A 22467-nucleotide genomic window follows, 5' to 3' on the forward strand; every position below is an offset into this window, starting at 1 on the left:
AACCCAAAACAGAAAAATTACCTAAATTTTTTCCTTAAAATATATGACTTTTCAGCTTACCTTCTAAGTTTTATAAAGGAAATATTGTGCCTTTAAAAGCAACAGCATAGTCACATATTCAATTTGAAAAAAATGATTCATGTTTTCTTAAATTCTTTCATTCTGACATTTATCTAATTCTTAAATATTTATGGATTAGATGGGACTAGCATTATTACTTGCCAAACAAGAAGTCTGACACAAAATGACTGGTTTGCACCGTTTCACACAAGTGGCTTTTGGCAGGCCTGAACCCCCAGTGTCTACAAGAAGTACATATGGAAAAACCACAGGGGAACCTCCCTCTTGGGTGTCTATGCTACAGCCACGTCCACTTGGTAGGTTAAGGGTTTTTCAAGAGAAATTCATCATCACGTGGCAGCCTATGTCGCAAAGCAAGCTCATAAACACTACATACCATGGAGTTCTAGGAAAAAATATGTATACTCTCATCTACATATCATGGCTTCAAATTCACAGATTCCTTCATCAACTGTTATCCAATGTGATCGTTATTTCACTGTGCCAAACTGGCCAGGCTACAGGACCAAGTTATTTCATGGATCACCAATATAGATGCTGCTGTCAGGCATTTTGTTGATGTGGTTAAAATGTACAATCAGTTTACTTTACGTAAAGGATATTACCCTTATTAATATGTGTGGGCCTCATCCAATCAGTTGGAGGCCATAAAAGCAAGAGAATTGCCAGAGGAGAAGAAATTCTGCCCCAAGACCGCAGCACTGACTCCTGTCTGAGTTGCCAACCAATTCCTTAAAATAAGTATTTTAATATTGGTTCTATCTCTCCAGAGAACTCTGACTGATATACCTATCTTGTTCTTTCAGTTGGCTTATAGTTTAAAAAAAAAAAAAAAAAAGTAAGACAGAAAATAGCTCCTACTTTGTTCTTTATGGAGGGGATAGAAAGGGCCTTTCTGAGAAAGTGTTTTAAATAAACTTTTATATAATGCTTACAATGTGTCAGTCACTGACTTAAGTACCTTGCTTATATTAACAACTAACCCATATGATAGGTACCATTCTCATTTCCACTTTACAGATGATGAAACTGAGGTCTACAGGAGTTTAATTTACCCAAGATCACATAGTTAGTAAATGTTGGAGTCAAGTTTCAAATATAGGCCATCTACATCCATAAACTGCACGCTTAATGACTGTGCTATACTGCCTTAAAATGAATGGATTTAGGATGTATCGTGGAGCTATGTTGTTAAAATCATATCATGGCTTTGGATGTGAGGAATGAGAAAAAAAAAGAAAATAAAGTATAGCTCTCATGCTATTGACTTATACAAGTAGGCTGTTAGTCCCATTTCTAAATATGGAAAAATGAGGGAAGGTGTAATTGGGTTTGAGTGGATACAATATTACATAGAGTTATTTACAGATAAGGCACAGAAGTTCAAATTTTGGCACTTTTGGCACATAGAGTGAAATGATTGTTAGAGAAGAAAGAAAGCCCAAGCCTGAGCCCTCGGACCTTCCAATATTTAGAATTCCAAGGAGATGTGGGACCTGAAAGAGTAAGGAGGAAAAAGAGGTACTGCATAAGCCAAAAGAAGTGAGAATAGGGGGCGTCCCAGGGGTGACGGTTGGTTGTCAACTCCATGTGATGGTACTGAGAGGTTGAGCAAAGATGGAGAGAAAGAAAAGGGCAGATATGACTGACGGCTGAACCCAATAACTGACCAGAACAGGTTCCATGAAGTAGTCAGCCTGAAAGCCAGAATGGTGTGGGTGAAAACTGGACCACTCATAGGTAGGAAATGTATTTTTTCAACTCCTGGAAAACAGATCTGTGATAAAGTATAGCAAACTGTTAATGGCAGATTCAGGTGGTGGTTCTGCAGGTACAGGAATTCCCTATAAAACTGTTTCAATTTTGCTGCATATTTGAACATTTTCATAACAAAATGATGGTGAAAATGGATGGGAAATATGGACACCCAAATTCAACACTATGGTTCCAGGCCCAGGTTGGGCAATGGGTGCAGTAAAGGAAGGAAACAGACAGTGAGTAGTAAGCAGTAGCTTCTACAGCATGGAGGTTTTATTTAAGCGGAGGGCTGTGCATACTGGTTTTCTTGTTACTCCATATGGTATACTGAATATATTATACTGCACAATAAAAAGAAGTAATTGTGGGGTAAAAAAATTGAACGGGTGTGGATAATTCCTTGAAAAAATTTTGTTTGAAGGAAGCAAAAAAAAAAATGGTGCAATTGTTGGAGGAGGCTGCAATTAGGTAATGTTTTCCGTTACTTTTAACATATCACGTTTGCATGTTGTTTGGACTATTCCAGAGGAAAGGAAGACACTGGTAACTCCCGAGTGGGATGATGACCCCACTGCACTCTTCCAAAAGGTACGCAAACAGGAGAAGGGTCCAAGAGCTCCAGTGAAGGGACTAGCCTTTCTTTCGGAAAAGTGGGTTTTCATTCTTGTTTGACCCTTGGGAAGACGAGAATACTCGTAGATATACAATATCAGGCATTGATTTTTGGTTTAAAAAAAGGCTATCCATCCCCTTCCTTTCCCATCTGCCTTTAACTATTTTAACTGGAAATCTGTTATTAGCTTCTAATGAATAATATGTCTTCTTAGCCTTGCAATGCCGGGGTGGCAGCTCCATAATTTATTGTAAATTCTGACTTTTCAGTATCTCTCCAGAGAGCCTATCCTCTGGGACCTTATACCGTGTTTCCTCAAAAATAAGACCTAGCTGGACAATCAGCTCTAATGTATCTTTTGGAACAAAAATTAATATAAGATCTGGTATTATATTTATAATATTAATTATATTATATTAATTGTATGACCCGGTCTTATATTACTAAAACAAGATAGGGTCTTATATTAATTTTTGCTCCAAAAGACTCATTCGAGCTGATTGTCCAGCTAGGTCTTATTTTCGGGGAAACACGGTGTTAGCACGTACTTAACAAAATTCAACATGATTTCTGAAGCTTTTGTCTTGCCCCGTTCATTTTGTTTCCCAAAGCAAAATCCCATCTAGAAAAGGCTTGCTCATTCAGTCTCAGTTTCAGAGGGGCCCATTGCTAATGAACAAGGCCTGGGTTGCATGAAAATGCTGGCATACATCGTAATTAGGAATGCATCTGCAAATCGTCTTCCTCGTAGACAACCTTATCCCGTTGTTATTCAAGATGTTTACGTCAAATGCATTTTTTATTGAATTACAGATTTAGCTATTAGAGAGGAAATGCTTGATGACCAGGTTTCTTTATTTTTATGTGATAATGTCCAATATTTCCTTTTTTGGTGGTGGGGATCAGATATGCCATTTAAGCAATTTCCCTTAAAACAAAGTGAGTTTCAAATGAAATGGAGATCACAAAGTGATCTACCTGAAAGATTTTATTTTGTGACAACAACTATCATAAAACTTTATACTTAACGCCTGTCTTTTAGAATGCACAAGGGCCCAATTTACTGCCTGGCTGTAGCAAGTACAATAACAAAGACCACGGCCACCAGGCTTTCAGCGCCTGCAGCAGCTGGGTTTGCGGCCAAGCACTTTACATGCATGCTGGCATCTGCTCCGAACAACAGTTCTGAGAGTCTGTGTGTGATTAGCCCCACTTAACTCACGTAAACACTGGTGCAGAGAAGATACCCAACAAGTCACACAGCACAGCCAGCATGAAAGCTGCAGAGTCAGCGTTTATACCTGGGTCCACTGCAAAGATGCAGCTGCCCACATCAGCTCCCCTGCCTGGCTGTGGGCCCTGGGTGGGTGAGCACCACACAGCTTGCCTGGGCACTAATGCACATATGCATTCACTGCTTTCCTGCTCCTTTCTTGTCTCTGACCTTGTTTCCTTTGTTCTTCTCCTTGGATTTCTATTTTCTTTCTTACTGTGTTTTGTATATTCTTGAAAGCCTCTTTAAACCCTCTCCATGAAAGGCAAGAATGGTTTTAATTAGGCTAAAAAGTTTGGACCTCAATAAAGGGTATAAAAGGAAACAGTCCCGAATTGGCCATTTTCTAAGATAGATTTCTCATTTTATTCATATAGATGTATGATTAACGACTCTTTGCAAGTTAGTTTAAGAATAGGACTATTTCAGCATCCACACCATGTTTGTTCTTGCCATTTTTGCTGAGCACATGAGTAGAAGGGTTTGTTCCTATGTTTTTCTTTTTTTTTTTTTTAACTATTGTGCTAGGCTCAATTAACAATGTATCAATATGTGTTCATTAATTGTGACAAATGTACATTAGTAATAATAGGGAAAACTGAGTACATAAGAACTTTCTGTACTATCTTTGCAAATCTTTTTATATCTAAAAGTATTCTAAAATAAACAAGTTATTTTTTCAAATGGAACAGGGTTAGGTAATTTTTGTGTAGTCGTACATTTTCAATTCAATGAAGTAAATACCTAGGATTGAGTTTACGGGATTATATATTAATTCTAGGTTTAGGTTTATAAACAAAAATGTCAAACTATCTTTAAAAGCAGATGTATCATTTTCCATCTGAATGAAGGAGAATTGCTGTTGTTCCACAACCTTGCTAACATTTGGTGTTGTCAATCTGGGAGATTTTATTGATTCTAGGAGTCACACAGTGAAATCTTGTTTCAATATGCCTTTCCCTAATGGCAAATGATGTGGAGTATTTTTTCATATGCTTATTTGTCACCTGAATATCTTCTTTGGTGATATGTCTGTTCCGGCCCTTGCACATCTTTGAATCTGGTCATTTCTTTCCTTATGGTTGAATTTAAGACTTATTCACATATTTTAGATACAAGCCATTTACCTGATAATGTAATTTACAAGTATTTTCTCCCAGTCTATGGTTTGTCTTCATTGTCTCTTACAGAGCAAATTTTTAAATGTCAATGTTAAGTTTTACATCGATTTAATCTTGTATGTATCATACTTTTGGTCATCCCATTTTTAAATTACTTCTACCCTGAAACCATTACTCTACTTATTTTTTTACTTATTAATTGCCTGTCTCAACTCAGAATGACATAGTCCTGTAGGCAGGGAATGTCTGTTCTGTTTTCTTTATTCTGTATTCCCAGCACCAAAAATAGTACCTAGGCATAGTAAATACTCAATAAGTAGCTGTTGAATTAATTTGCTAATTAATATACATAGACATTTTCAGCATCAATAACATATTATATAAAATATGGATAATCATACGTCATTGACTAACAGAATAATGTTGAGAGAATATAGGCAAAATGTCTTACAAACGAAGTGGTAACCACTAATGGAAGCTACTGTTATACTTGCTAAAAGGTGATGGCATTTTCAAAAGCCAAAGGCTCCAGAAAGAGGGGTCAGATGAAAGAATAATCTGCCACAATCTTCCAGTATATTGCAACCAGTGCCACAGAAACAGCTCCACATTTCATAGGGTATTCCTGTACCCTCAACTAGTTTAAACTTTTGCATATAAGTATATTTTATTTAGCCAAATATACAACAGTTAAAAGTACTGCAGATATTAAAATATGCATTAAGACAAATTCTAATATACATTTTTACATTTATGCATTTTTTTTCTTCATGATATTTTTTTTGGGGGGGGAGAACAGGACTTTATTGGGGAACAGTGTGTACTTCCAGGACTTTTTTTTCCAAATCAAATTGTTGTCCTTTCAATCTTAGTTGTGGAGGGTGCCGTTCAACTTCAAGCTGTTGTCCTTTCAGTCTAAGTTGTGGGAGGTGCAGCTCAGCTCCAGGTCCAGTTGCCGTTGTCAGTTGCAGAGGGCGCAGCCCACCATCCCTTGCGGGAGTCGAACTGGCAACCTTGTGGTTGAGAGGACTTGCTCCAACCAACTGAGCCATCCGGGAGGCAGCTCAACTCAAGGTGCCATGTTCAATCTTAGTTGCAGGGGGTGCAGCCCACCATCCCTTGTGGGACTCGAGGAATTTAACTGGCAACCTTGTGGTTGAGAGCCCACTGGCCAATGTGGGAATCGAACTGGCAGGCTTCAGAGTTACGAGCATGGAGCTCTAACCGCCTGAGCCACCGGGCCGGCCCTTCTTCATGATATTTTCACATCAAACTTTTCTTTTTATCTTTTTTTGTCATTGTATGTATCTCAAGGTTTTTTATATATTTTAAACTTCGGACATTAAAGCTTCTAAAAATTAATTTCATTCGTAGAGAGCATCATTTTCAATGAAAAAAAAACTAAATAAGATGATGTGTATAAATATGTAATCAACTCAGACTATTAATGATTCTCCATCTTTGGAAGCATAATATTTACTTGGGGAACTATCAGGAAATAAAGATTCCCAGGCTTACCCTGTCATGCTGAATCTAAGTTTGTGGCTAAGCCCAGGAATTGGAATTTTTACAGAGTTCCCATCCTCAGCCAAGTGATTCTGAACCAGGCATTTTGTGAACTTCTCTCTGAGAAACACTTGGAAAGGAAGCCTCTGCAAGGACTGGTAGGAGGGGCCGCGGGAGGGACAGTGAGCATCACCAGATTCAGAGTGACGCTGAGCACTCGCCAGTCTAACTTCAAGGTCTGCCCTTGCTTGAACTAGTAAACGTGTACTTTATTATATTACTTGAAAAGAATTGTTTTAAAAAGTGATGGACCTATACTCCGCAAAATCCAGGCTAACGAGGGAAGACCCATTGAGAGAAATGAGTTCTCTTGCCCTCTGTTACCTAGGATGTGCGCTCAAATCCTCATTTTCTGTCCTACAATTCTTTCCTTCCCTGAGGGTGGTCCCCTTCCATGGAGGCCTGCTCATCTAGCCCTCCAACCACAAATGAGTGAAATCTCACCCCATGACCAACAGGATTCTATCTCAGAACCCAGTAACACACCATCCAGACAAGGGTGGTCAGGCAGAAGCCCAGAACAGAAAAGGAAGTTGAGGTATCTCTAGGAGACGCTGGCATTTACATGTGAAGAGCAGAGGCACAAAGTAAGGGATACCTGAGAAAAAGGACAAGCAGAGGAGCAACTTCCTTTCATACCTTCAGCTCTCCTCCTCAGAGAGGCTGACCTATGTGGAAAGTGCTACAGGAGAGAGGAAACTCCCTTTCTCCCCCCGCCCAACTGTGGTGCTGTAATAGGGCTTCAGGACGCTTGACAGTGGAAGCTTCGCGGCCAGGGAAACGGCCTCTGCTCAGATCTCAGCTGGGGAGTTCTACAGTTGATGCTGACTGAAGTTTCTGTTGGACCAGCTCATTCCTCCAACACTTCATCCCACCACCATTGTGGGGAGGGAGGGAGAAAGCCAACAGGTCATCAGAAGCCATCGGTTTAATCTCTCTTAGACATGAGGACACCTTTCTCTCCCCCTCTACTATGTTTTCTCAGTCGTGTTCTGTCTGTCTCTGCCGTTGGATATCAGTTACACAATACGTATGGATTGGGTAAAAAAATAATAATGATAGAACTAGTTGATATTAGTGTATCACTCCACATGTGAGATTGTGTCAAAACAAAGAAAAGCCTGAATGAGCAGTGCATGGTTTGACTATATCTTTGATTGGGAAAATGGTTACATAAAGGAGTTACCTCTTTTGTCTTTGTCTTTTTTTTTTTTTTTTTTTTGCTGTACAAAATTTTTCTTTTATTATTATTAAATTTATTGGGGTGACAATTGTTAGTAAATTTACATAGATTTCAGGTGTACAATTCTGTATTACATCATCTATAAATCCCATTGTGTGTTCACCACCCAGAGTCAGTTCTCCTTCCATCACCATATATTTGATCCCCCTTACCCTCATCTCCCACCCTCCACCCCCTTACCCTCTGGTAACCACTAAATTATTGTCTGTGTCTATGAGTTTTTCTTTCTCATTTGTTTGTCTTGTTCTTTTGTTGTTTTTGGTTTATATACCACATATCAGTGAAATCATAGGGTTCTCTGCTTTTTCTGTCTGACTTATTTCACTTAGCATTATACTCTCAGCAGCTTTGTTTATGGTGGCCAAGACATGGAAACAACCAAAATGTCCTTCGATAGATGAATGGATAAAGAAGTTGTGGTATATACACAATGGAATACTATTCGGCGTTAAGGAAAGATGATATAGGAGCATTTGGGACCACATGGATGGATCTTGAGAGTATAATGCTAAGTGTCTTTGTCTTTTATCTGTCCTTTCTTTGTTCCGTGGGATCCCTCTGAAAGTTGCATGAGGACCATGTATATCTCATTCTATACCCTAAACTGGTGCGTCCTGAGATCTGGGGCATGTCTTAATTGTTTTGATTAAACAATTAAACACTATGTGCCAGACAGATAGTGGGCAATCAGAGAAGGTTGGTGACTGAAGAGAGGAAGCCCAAGCAACTGTTCCAGGGCTTCAGAAAGAAGGTTTGGGAATAAAATAATGAGATGATGGCATAAAAGCAAGTGCTGCATTACACCATTAAACAGATCTGTTTATTGGGCAAACATGAAGAATGGTGCCTATCTTTCAAAGGATAGCTTCTGGATCTGCTTCAGATCTAAGACGATTCACAAAGACAATATGTGAGTATCCCACTGCTGGCAGATGCTGTTATACATCAAGCAAACAAATTAAATTGAAAAATTCTTAGATAATAAAGCCTGTTATAAATTGGTCTTTTTAGTTACATCCAAGGAAATTGTAATAATCAGTTGTATGCAATAAATAAAATCCTTTATAAATGTGTGAGAGACCCACAGAGATGCCAGTAACAAACAAAAAATATAAAATTATCTGCAACAGTAGTCAAATATCAGATATACCTGGTTCACTAAAACTACCTCCTCTTTGTTCAAAATATTTGAGAAAATTCCATCCAGTCTGCTTTGGTTCTTATGGTTTCTATAAACCCATGATTGGGTATAGATCTACTCCCTACCAGTTTTCTAGATGAAGAAACGTCCCATCTGTACCACCTCATGCCACCAACCTGAGTTTTTTTCCCTTTGCATCTACAATTTCTCTCACTACTTGCTCCCTCCCTTGATCTTTGCTCCAATATGTCTGATTTGGTTTAAACAAAACAACTAAGCAAGCAAACAAGCAATCATATTCTTTGTCCTTAATGTTGTCTCACATTTCTCTTCTAGTGCTCTCCATTCATTTTGTGACAATCTTCTGAATCTTGCATTAAGTGCACACTATGTGTCAGACATTGAGCCAGGCTCCACAGATAAAATAACACACGGTCCCTCATTTGAGTCCCACCCATGTACAGAGACAAAAAGAAGTATCTGTGGTATATAGAGTGATGACCAAAGAAGGACCTGGTTACCTTTCCTGCCTACGTCCTTTAGTTCACCATTCACTATGTTCTTTCAGCATCTATTCCTTCTTGTTATTTAACTATTGTACCTGCAGCTTGCTGAAAATGCACTTTTAAATATAATTAAAGACACCTTTCTAGCAAAATCCAAGGCATGGTCTCTTTGTCCATCCTCCATGACCTCGGAAGAATTTGACATAATTGCAGCAACATTCTAGAGTCCAGATTGATTACTGTCTCCTTTGCAAAACACTTCCTTAAATTGGAGGTCTTGGTTCTGTTGGCTCTCTGGTAACATTTCAGGTCATGACTTACCTATTGAATTTATTTCTATTCTATCCTCTAATTCCAATTTGGCCTTTTTTCCAAAAACTAAAACTGTATTCCTCTCTCTTTATTGGCAAATACTCAAAGAAAACTCTGTACAAGCTCTATTTATCAACTCCAAAGACTTCCAAATGTCTCTGTTTCTGCAACGTCCCATTCCTATAGCATGAACCATTTGCTAGGCATTCCCCTCATTCATCAACGTTTAAAATCAAATTGATCCTTTCTCCCCACCCGTCACCTCTTAAGATGTCCCAGTTAAGTTGTCTAGGGCCAAAAACAGAATAAATGTTAATTCATCCTTTCCCTTCAAGAAGTGCCAAATCTTTTATTCCTTTTTTTAATGCCTGCAACTTCTAGTTCCTTTATTTCTGTTCCTATTGCCACTACCCCAACCCGAGAACATCAAAGGACTTTGTTTTGTTTTGTTTTCTCTGCAATATTACAATAACAACCAAGCAACGTCTGAATCCATTCTTTCTCTGATTTAGTCAACTTTTTATGAAGGTACCAAATTAATCTTTCTAAAATACCAATTAAATAGATAGGAACCAAACAGGTTCTTCCCTCTTTCCCTCCCTCCTTTTCTTCCTTTCTTCTTTCCTTCTTTCCTTCTTTCTTTTTTTCCTTCTTTCCTTCCTTTCTTCCTTCCTTCCTTCCTTCCTTCCTTCCTTCGTTCCTTCCTTCCTTCCTTCCTTCCTTCCTCCTTTCTTTCCTTCCTTTCTTCAGAATCGCACACTAATATAGAAAGGAGTATTATTGCTATATGGACTACAGATTGATTGATTAATTATAATTAATTGATTTACTTTGATATCTATATGACATTTAAGTTTTTCAGTCCTTTGGGATTTCATTATGTAAAACAACCTAATGAAGCAAACACAATTTCAAATACAACTATTTTGTATTTGAAAAATAGAGCAACTGAGGCTGAAAGTATTTTAGCATAAATCATACAGTTATTGGCCAAAGTAACATGAGAAGTCAGATATCTCAATAAAACACCCAATACTTTGCTGACTTCACATGTAAGTCTCTTCCCTAAATATTGCCTGTCATGTTCGAGAGAACCATGCCAGCTGCTATAGGAGTAGAGAGAAGTATGTACACATCAATTTTCATATTGTGATGAAGTCCAAACTTCAATTAGGAAGACAATCTATATATATGGAATTAATTTAGCCATATATTAATTAAATCTGACACACACTCCCCTGACCAAATATCTCATCTTTACTCAAGTCTAAAATATCAGTTCTAAGTTTTTAATAAATATATAATATATATAATATGTGTTACATACATATATTACATATATATTATTTATTAGAAGTGATCTATTACTATGAGTTGTTTCTGCTTTTTACATCACATGATCAAAAGTACTGCCACTTTCTAAAAAATTTCATTATGAGTAGATTCCACGAGTTTTCATATTGTACATCTCCATTTTCAGATTGTATACAAACACACACACACACACACACACACACACACACACACACACACACACGGTGCCAAAAAAATGTACATGCATTTTAAGAAAGGAAAAAAAACTACTGAAATTGCAATACAAAATATCCGCCTATAAAAGAATACAAGTCACGTTTGACTTCTGCAATGACAAGAGGTGCTCAAAGTGGTTACCATCAGCATCCAGACACTTCTGATTACGGCGAACTACTGCTTGAGCAACACTGACCAGAGTGTCCACTTGTACACATTGTTTTGGCACCCCCGGTGTGTATGTGTATGTGTGTGTGTATGTTGTTTTTAACACAAATGCTATCATAAACCTACGCAAATATATTTTCTTGCAGGTTATAACTTAAAAGTACAGGAAAATCTTCTACTCTAATGTTCTAGTGAAAATACTCTTACTACCCATAGTGAGCACTTTTAAAAATCTGGCATGTAGCCTACGTTAAAAGCAGGTAACATAGTTTTTAAAATTGTAAAGCATTTCAAACAATGCTAAGGTTAACCACAGGAGACACAAAATGACATAGTTAGATAACTTCATATAATATCTTGCCAAATTACAGTAATTATAACCATGAATGTTGTGAAACTTAAAAACCAACAATAAATGTTTCTATATTAAAAATCTGAAAATGGAGATGTACAGTATTAAAACTTGTGGCATCTACTCATGCTGAAACATATTTTTTCAGAAAGTGGCAATACTTTTCATCATTTGATGTAAAAAGCAGAAACAACTCAATAGTATACGTACGAGGTCTGACAATTAAGTTCCCAAACTTGTTGCAACAATGTTGCTAAACTTTTTTGGTATCAGAAGGATTATTCATTATGAATTTGTACCAACTGGACAAACAGTTAACCAAGTTTACTATTTGGAAGTGCTGAAAAAAGGTAGACGATGTGAACGTTCACCAACAATGGTTCTTGTATCACAACAATGCACCAGCTCACACAGCACTGTCTCTGAGGGAATTTTTAGCCAGGAAATAAATAACTGTATTGGAACACTCTCCCTGCTTAACTGATCTGGACCCCCATGACTTCTTTCTTTACCCAAAGATAAAGGAAATATTAAAAGGAAGACATTTTGATGACATTCAGGACATCAAGGGTAATACAATGACAGCTCTGATGACCATTCCAGAAAAAGAGTTCCAAAATTGCTTTGAAGGGTAGACTAGGCACTGTTGTCAGTGCATAGTTTCCCAAGGGGAGTACTTCAAAGGTGACTCCCCTTGGGAAACCATAGTGATATTCAGCAATGAGGTAGGTTGCACTTTTTCTATGATGAGTTCGCAAACTTAATTGTCCAACCTTCGTAGATCACTTCTAACAGACTTAGCTCCACATACAAATTACATAATAAATAAGAACATAAAGATACTGCAGCCACCTTAAAGAAGGAAATTATTTGCAAATGTCAGTATTGCCAAAATTTCTGAACATCATCTTACATATTAGAAAGTAGATTTCTCTGATGGAAAGAAACATACTATATTTTAAAGTTTCCAATAACTAAATACTCCTCACTTGTTTCCCTCAAGTTCCTTTCTTCTACCTCTCTCTGAAAATCAACGCAGGCTCTCCTTTGTATATAAAAATCCGGATAGTGAGCAAAAAGGAAAATTGGACCAAGCCAGGCAGGGAAATGAGATTACACAATGAAGAACTGAGAAGGGGGAGAAAGGAGGTAAGAGAGCCAATGGGCACAGAACTGGAGGGAGAACATGAGGACTTGGTTGCCATGGAGAGACCCCTCTCACACATGACAGGCACATGAAACGTACCGGAGATATTTGAGAGTGAGAGAAAGAGGAAAAGAGGAGTTTAAAGGCTTTTGCCAGGAAAATGTTTGTCATTTTGTGTAACATGGCAATGCTTCCTTAATTTTGACCCTCTTCAGAGAAAGAGCCTGGTGACCGTTGAGCTGTATACAGGCATCGTTTCTGATTCATAATTTTTCTGCAACAAGAAATGAATGTGAATAATATAGAGGAAGTCTAAAATATTCTCTAGAAGAGCAACCACTAGAAGCTGTCCTAAATTAGCATCTTTAAAATTTCTCACTGTAATATCACTAGGATAGTCTGGCGAAAAACTGTCAAAAATACTATTTCAGACCAGTGTCAAGAACACCAAAACATGAATTTCTACAGACGGTATCTGTACTAACTTACTTGAAAGAAAAAATAAGGCAATGCTAAGAGATTGTTGAGGGAACTAAAAGGGAAAATGTATCACCATAAAAGACAAGTGCTTTGAGAAAGTGGCCTAGGGACTAGTCGATCAAACCTCTCTCCACGAGGGAGAAGTCCGTATCTTGAGTGTGGTGATGGTTTCATGATGTACACATTTGTCAAAACTTATCAAACTGCACACTCTAAATGTGTGTGATTTATTACATATCAGTCAACCTAAAAAAAAAAAAAGACAAAAGAAAAAAAAATGTATTCAGGCTACAGATGCATGAAAGTAAACAAGTGTACATTTGTAATTCAGAAGGAATAGCAGTTTTCAATAGCACTTAAAAACTTGTAAGGTTACACATTGCTAAAACACACATATGTATACTCCATCCACATTCCATGAAATATGTAAAATTTAACATTTCAAATTAAAGTGAGACTTACATTACTATAATGCAAATGAAATTAACTTTAAGGGAGAAGAAAATGGCCACAAGAAGAAGAAGGTGGTTTGGCAGGGAAGAAAGTTATCAATCAACTCATCCCACAAACACTAAATGATGCTGTGGAAAGTGGCAAGAAAAAGAGCCATGAAAAGTATGACAGAAGTGTCTCAAAAGTGTCCCTGTGAAAGTGTTCTGTGAGCTAGGATATGCAGAATGAGTCATCGTTAACTGTGTGAAAGGAGACAGAATGTATAAAGGCCCGGGGCAGCTCAAACATGGAATTTTTGATAACTAAAACAAGCATATCCAACATCCTGCCACACTACAAGTTAATAAAGATATAGACGATATCATGTGTCTTTTGCTGGTCAATGATTTGCAATGCCTTGTACTCATAAAATTTCAATAAATATTTGTTGAATGAATGAGGTATATAGGAATGAAAGTTCTCTCTCCTTTCTTAAAATCTATGGGACTTTATAATAAATTGTATTTGGAAAAAGAAAGAAATAACAAGGATGGTACCAAGATTTTTGCAATGTGCAACTGGATACATATGTGTTGTATTCACTGAGTTAAAGAGAAAAAATACAGGAGGGAGGCCAGGCAGCTGAGGTTTGTGTTTTGATTTCATGGTGCCTTAGAATTTTCAACCAAAGTTTCTAAATAGGACTACATCAAAATTTAAAACTTCTGCACATCCAAGGACACAGTCAACACAGTCAAAAGGTAGGTTTTCAGGATGGGAGAAAAATATTTTCAAAACAATATCTGATAAGAGATTAATATCCAGAACATATAAAGAACCTTTACAACCCAATAACAACAACAATATGATTTAAAAATGGGCAAAAGATGTAAATAGACATTTCTCCAAAGAAGATATGAACATGGCCAATAAGCATATGAAAAGATACTCAATCTAACTAATCATTAGAGAAATGCAAATCAAAACCACAATAAGATATCACCTTACTCCCACTTTAATGACTATTATACAAAGGAAAAAAAAAAACAGAAAATAAGTGTTGACAAGGACGCGGAGAAACTGGAATCCTTGTGCACTGCTGGTGGGAATGTAAGATGGAGCAGCTGCTATGGAAAACAGTATGTATTACGGTTCCTCAAAGTAGAACTACCATATCATGCCGTCACATTACCTCTAGGTATATATACAAAAGAATTGAAAGCAGGGTTATGAAGAGATATCTGTATACCCATGTTCATAGCAGAATTATGCATAAGAGGTAAAGATGGAAGGGACATAAATGTCCATGAATGGATGAACTGAGAAAGCAAATGCGGTATACACATACATAAAGAAAATGTGGTATATGCATACAACAGAATATTATTCAGTCCTAATAAGGAATGAAATTCTGACACATGCTACAACATGGATGACCCATGAAGACATTATGCTAAGTGAAATTAGCCAGTCACAAAAACACAAATACGGTAGGATTTCACTTACATGAGGTAGCTAGAATAGTTAAACTCAAGAGTAAAATAAAGTAGAATAGTGGTGGCCAGGGACTAAGGGAGGGAAGTGAGGTGTTGTTTAACAGGTACAGAGTTTCAGTTTTGCAAGATGAAAAGGTTTTGGAGATTGGCTACTCAACAATGTGAATATACTCAACACGACTGAACTGTACATTTAAAAATAGGTAAGCAGTACATTTTGTTTTGTGTGTATTGTAACACAATTGAAAAATTTTAAATGTTGTGAATGGATAGCATTTTAGCTAACTAGTTAGCTACATAACTCATCCATAATTAGCTAGCTTGATTTTTCACGAAAGCTGTGAACTGAAAATGAAAATTGGGGAATCATACAAAGCAACAGTAATTTTATTACACTACTTTACATACTCTTCCTCCCTTCATCCTTAAAATCCTGGGTTTTGGTGTCTCTAACAGGATGCAGTCTTCTCATCCTATCCTCCTTAAAGCCTGAGTTTGACACAAGAGTCTGTTTTCACCTACTAAGAGAAAAATAACTTGAAAACCGTGAAGTAACAGCAGATGTGGAGTGTTTGCAGCTGTACTATGCTGGCTGCCACAACAAAAAGCACCTCCATTGGTCTACACACCCAATTCAGGCAAATATTAACAAAGGCAAGTGCAGACAGAGCCGAAAAAAACAAGATGACTCCTTTGAGTAAAAATGCATTGATTCCAGAGAAAAATCCATTGTTTGCACACAGTCTGGACACCTCTGGAACAATGATTTTGCCTACCTTGTTTGCGTACATCTTCTACAGCGGCGACCAATTCTTCTTTGAGATCTTGACTCTCCTTAGCAATCTGTTCCCCCTTTTCCAGAAAGTTCTGAGTGGCTTGCTCTACAGATGCAGCCAGCACATGGGCTTTCTTCGACCTCCCTTTCTTTTTACCAGAGGGACCTTTGTTGCTGGTGTTGACAAGGGTCGTCACCTTAAATAGAAAAGAAAAAGGGTAAAATTACTCTGCAAAACTTTCTAGAAATAACGTTATCCTCTCATATCTTTTAAGTATCCTTGTTTATCAAATCATGAATGCACATGACACAGCCCCATCTAAAGGAAAATGTGCATTTATATGGCTTAATACATAAACAAGCAGTTATTTACTTTAGGGAGAAAAATAAAAGTATGCGAATGAGTAGGAAGAGCAGAATTGCCAGTAGTTCAGTTTCTAGCTCACCGGAGGTTGTGCTTTCATGATTGACAAATACAGTGCTCATTGGAGTAACCAGCTTCAGGGAGGAAAGAAAAATAAAAGTGCGGAATTGCCTGTGAGCACTGAGTTACCAGGAGAATGAACCAACACCCAGTCCTGAGGCTGGAAGTCCAGGCGGAGGCAGGCCACCAATCCCCATTACTTCTGTGTCACTTACCAAGGACTTTTAAAGATTTTTGCTAGTTCTGATTTCATCTTTTAAAAACAAAATGGTAAATTTAATCTAAGGGGACTGAAATATTCAGTCTCAACATTTGGTTAACCAGCTAAAAGTTCCAGAACTGAAAATCAGATTTGCATTATCACTAGTTTTCTAAGTATCATAATATGGATACATATCTCAACTGCCAAACTCCTTTTAGCTCTATACCGGGAGCTCATTAATTTGCCACAAAGCTGTTTTTGTTGTTGTTGTGTGTTTGTTTGTTTTTCACCTTTTTATGAATATTAATAGAATCTTTATTAATTATAGCCAAAAAGGAGGAAAACATGAAATTTCCATTAACAAATGAATGGGTGAACACATGTTTCCCATGGGTGAACAGATGTTTACATTCATAAAATGTAATGCAATAAAAGAGAACAATCTACTGACACAGGCAATAACATTGCTTAATCTCAGAAACAGTATGTGAAGTGAAAGAAGCCAGACTCTGTATACTATATGATTCCACTTGCATTGAGTTCCAGAAAAGAAAGAACTAAGCTATATTGATAAAATCAAAACAGTAGTCACCTTAGGTTGAGGGTGATTATTGAGGTGCTAGCAATGTTCTACATCTTTATTTGGATGCTGCTTACATGGGTTTATAGAATAAAAACTAAGATAACTACAGACTTAAAATGCATTCATTTTATATATAAATTATACCTCAGTTGTTGTTTTTTTTTTAAGCCATATGTTTACCGGCATATGTCTCCTTTATATTTTAAGTTGAGTTTGCTTTTCAATACATAGAATTCTCTTTCATTCAAGGCATTTTTTATTGACTAAGGGATTTAAATATTTTGTTCCATTTTTTGCTTTAATTCTTTGGTGACCCCTCCCCTCCCCTCCCCTCCGCTCCCCTCCCCTTCTTCTCTCTCTCTCTTTCTCTCTCTCACCTGTTATCTCCTATAGAATTCTCAGCCTTTATTTTCTCCCAGTGAGAAGTTTCAGAGGGAAATGAATGCATTGGTTCCACCTTCTGTTCAGCAAAAGTTGCGAGTCATCATTACCCCTACATTTTTTTTTAATCAGCTACTTAAGCATATGGGTATTATGGTTTATTTTCATGATATTTGTCATGGTTAGTAGGCAAATTTTATTAGAGGTTATCAAGAAAGCCTGTTCATAGAAAAGTTCAAATTTTATAATTTCTTCCGTTTCCTCCAAATTGGAGAGCAAGGATAGTGATTAGTCAAAGTCACAATTAATGTCCAGTCAGTATACGGAGCATGAGATCCCACCAGAAGAAAAAATGTACTGAACAAATGTGAACTAGGGTGATGAATAATAGGTAGAACCGATAGTCAGGCAGTGGTTAACGCAGTGTTAGGAGCTGTCATATTCAGCTTTTTCTGATTGCTAAAGAGACGCTGTGAATTAAAGAAGGACTCTGCAAGGACATTTAAGTACAAACATTACACACAAGCACAAAGAAAGGTAAAATCACTGAGAATGAGACTGTCAGATAATGGCAGCTAGTTGTAAAATGTACATGCAGTCAGGAACACATTACATAATCTTTTCCCACAAAGAGGTAACCATCAGAAGAAACGCAGCCTATCACAAAAGTTACTTTTTGGAGGAGCAAGGGTGTTCTCCCCAATGAGGATTTACTCTAACACACTATTAACACAGCACTCTTCTAGGAACCTCAACTACTGCACACTGCCAACACCTGGAAACTAGCACATACGCCCTCTAAGGAAACACAGCAAACACCTCAAAATTCTTTTTTAAATGTATTTTTCAGTTTATTGAATATATTTGACATATAAAATTGTATACATTTAAGATGTACAATGTGTTAATTTGATATATTTATATATTGTAATATGTTAGCTGTTGTAGAGATGTTTAGCACCTCTATCACATTACAAAATTATAGTACAAAATTGTTGTCTATATTCATTGTACTGTGCATTAGATCTTCATTTAGGTTAGGCTGTTTATCAGAGGAAAATATTCCTATCCTCAGTGACATCTGATTTATTCTCACTTTATGAATAATTCTGAGAAGTTTTGTGATCTAATTTTTCAGTCTTCCCAAATTAGAAAAAAAAAAAAAGTAGATGAGGGAGGGAGCTGTTAATTTTATTCACAGTTTTGGGGAGTGGAAGTAAATCTACCAAAATCACTAAATGACTATAATGTGGGTTTATATTTGTAAAGGCAAACAAATTTCAATTATTCTGTCTCATGGTGCATTACGCACTGTGTGTTAAGCACTGTCTAAGTAACACTCATAATAAGAAGTCAGTATAAACTGTCAGTTATGTAGAAAAAAGTAAACATGAAACATTACCAGAAGTTCCTAAGAAAAATGTGACTACTTTCAAATAAAACAAATCAATTAAATCTTCTTTTAGCAGAAGCTTCCATTTACTCATGGGTGGAAGAACATAAAGGATGAAAGACAGAAGAATGAAAGGAAAATGATAAGGTTCCGTAAATGCTCATATGTTAGAGTAAAGAATAAAGAAATAATTGTCAGTTCAGAATTAAAAAAAATTGTCAGCTCTTCCTGTTGCTATTCAGTGTTTTATTGCAAGACAAAGTCAACAAATTGTAGCAGTCCCCCCCGTATCTGTGGTTTCACTTAACATCCTTTCAGTTATTCCTGGTCAACAGGTCCAAAAATATTAATGCATAATTCCAAAACAAAACAATACATTAGTTTTAAATTGCATACCTTTCTAAGTAGCGTAATGAAATCTCAGCTGCCCTCCTCTGTCCTGCCGGGATGTGAATCACTTCTCTGTCCAGCCTAGTCATGCTTTACAAGATGTGATCACAAAATGCAATGATTGTTTAAATTTAAATATATATGTATATTATAGTAAAAGACGCATTGCCATTAATTCCCCTCAAAATACTCCCCCTCGCTTCAAATACACTTATCCTATCGTTCTTGCCACTTTCTGAAGCAGTTCTGCAAGTCCTCTTTCGTGAGTGTCTTTAGTTGCGCTGTCATGGCTGCCTCGATGCCCTGAGTCAATTCAAAACATTTACCTTTCATGGTCATTTTGACTTTGGGAAAGAGTCAGAAGTTGCATGGTGCCAGATCCAGTGAAGATGGTGGATGAGAACACACCGTAATGTTTTTATTTGACAGAAATTGCTGTACCAGGAGCAACGTGTGACTCACAGCCTTTGCATTATGATCACAAAATACGGTGAATGCTGCTGCCAGGTGCCATCCAATGAAAAGGCAAAGATCTGCAATACAGGAAGTGGCGCGTGGAACCTTAGTAACAGTGTGTGACATGTTTCAACTTGTTTGGTGCCGTCAGTCAAGTGAGAGCAACAGTTGAGAGAAGGTATGTTTTACAGTGTGCTATAAATCATCCTCCATCATGACAACACTCTGTGTTACACATCGCTTCTGGTTCAGAAATTTCTGTCAAATAAAAACATTACAGTGTGTCCTCATCCACCTTATTCACTTCTGGTTCTTCCCCAACGTCAAAATGATTCAGGACATCGAGGCAGCGACAACAGCACAACTAAAGACACTCACCAAAGCGGACTTCCAGACTGCTTCAGAAAGTGGCAAGAATAATGGAGTAAGTATATTTGAAGTGAGTGGGGGTATTTTGAGGGGGACTAACGGCAATGTGTCTTGTACTGTAATAAATTATTTTTATTTAAGCATTCACTGTACTGTTTGATCACACCTCATATAATCATCCCACCCATTAATTACTTAGTAGTCCACTGAGATTATCAAATAGATGGTATTACAGTACTCGTGGTCAAGTAACCCTTATTTTACTTACTGCCACATTCACATAACTCTTCTTTCTTTCTTTTTTTTATTAGTTTCAGGTGCACAAGACACAGTAATACTTAGACGTTTATCATTTATATCCCTCACACTGTGTGGACCCACTTCCCCACATCCACTATCCCTCTGACATCGCACCTAGCTATTACATTTCCACTGTCTCTATTCCTAATGCTGTACTCCGCTTCTTGTAAGTATATACATACATATACATACATACATATATATATATATATATATATATATATATATATAAATTATAGTTGCCGTTCATTATTTTTCAGCTTTAGGTGTACAGTGCAGTGATCAAGCATGTACATCATCCCTGAGGTGGTCTCCCAAATGGGACACGTGTCCATTGGATACCCTACAAAATCTTTACAACATTATTGAATACTTTCCCCAAATTAATTTTCAAAAAACCCTGAGGCCATCTTGTGGTTACCATCTGCTTCCTAATCCATTCACCTTTCCCCTTATCCCCACCCCACCCCCCCGCCCATCTACAACCCTCAGGTTTTCCTCTTTGTCTCCAAAACTATTTCTGATTAGTTCATTCACTTATTCTTTTCTTTAGATTCCACATATAAGTGAGATCATATGGTACTTGTCTTTCTCTGTCTGACTTATTTCACTTAACATAATGTTCTCTAGGTTCATCCATGTTGTTGCAACTGGTAAGATTTCTTTCTTCTTTATGGCTGCGTAATACTCCATTGTACAAATGTACCACAGTTTCTTAATCCAGTCATCTACCGATGGGCATTTCAGTTGTTTCCATGTGTTAGCTATTGTGCATAGTGCTGCAATAAACACAGGAGTGCATAAAGATTTTTGAATTGGAGTTTTGGGCTTCTCCAGATAGATACCTAGGAGTGGAATTACTGGATCATAAGGTAGTTCCATTTTCAGATTTTTGAGGTACCTCCATACTGTTTTCCATAGTGGCTGCACCAATCTGCAATCCCACCAACAGTGCATAAGTGTTCCCTTTTCTCCACATCTGTGCCAGCATTTGTTGTTTGTTGATTTAATTAATATAGTTAAAATGTCCATACTGCCTATGGCAATATAAATATTCAAGGCAATTCCTATCAAACTACCAATGATGTTTTTTACAGAAATAGAACATATAATCCTAAAATTTATATGGTACCATAAAAGACCCCAGATAGCCTCAGCAATCTTGAGTAATAAGAACAAAGTGGGAGGTATAACAATACTGACATCAAATTATACTACAAGGCTACAGTAATCAAAACAGCATGGTACTGTCATAAAAACAGACACATAGATCAATGGAACAGAATAGAGAGTCCATAAATAAATCCATGCCTATATGGCCATTTAATCTACTACAATGGAAGCAAGAATGTACGGTGGGGTAAAGACAGTCTACTTAATAAATGGTGCTGGGAAACCTGGACAGACACATGCAAAAAAAAAGCTGGACCACCTCCTTACACCAGATACAAAAATAAATTCAAAATGGATTAAAGACTTAAATGTAAGAACCGAAACCATAAAATTCCTATAAGAAAATATAGGAAGAAACTTCACAGACATTACCCGGGGTAAGATTTTTATTGATATATCCCCTCGCGCAAGGGAAGTAAGAGAAAAAATAAACATGCGGGATTACATCAAACATAACTATTATTCCTATATATTGTTGTAATTGTTCCATTTTACTATTAGTTATTGTTAATCTCCTGTGCCTAATTTATAAATTAAACTTTACCATAGGTATGTTTGCATAAGGAAAAACACAGTATATACAGGGTTTGGTACTACCCACTGTGGGTCTTGGAACATTTCCCCATCAGTAAGGGGGGACTACTGAAGATAAGAAAAAGAAAGAAGAGATAAATATTATAAAGGCAAATAGTACATTATGCCATTACTTATAGACAATATGATTCTATCAAGAAAATGCAAAGTAATTAAAAGGTAAACTATTAAGCTACTATACAAATGAAGAGCAACGTGGCTAAATAAC

The 22467-nt window shown here is 37.1% G+C and overlaps 1 protein-coding gene across 4 annotated transcripts in view; it reads right to left on the reverse strand.

Moving 5' to 3' along the window:
* Positions 1–22467, reverse strand: part of CTNNA2 (catenin alpha 2) — a 1066300-nt gene that overhangs the window by 834769 nt on the left and 209064 nt on the right. For all 4 annotated transcript variants that reach the window (XM_081068568.1, XM_081068571.1, XM_081068569.1 and 1 more), the window contains one exon: positions 15996–16191. In XM_081068568.1, the coding sequence (XP_080924694.1) occupies positions 15996–16191 (196 nt within the window). The remainder of the gene's footprint in view (positions 1–15995; positions 16192–22467) is intronic.

This window comes from Rhinolophus hipposideros (assembly GCF_964194185.1).
Source record: "Rhinolophus hipposideros genome assembly, chromosome: 12".
NCBI lineage: Eukaryota > Metazoa > Chordata > Mammalia > Chiroptera > Rhinolophidae > Rhinolophus > Rhinolophus hipposideros.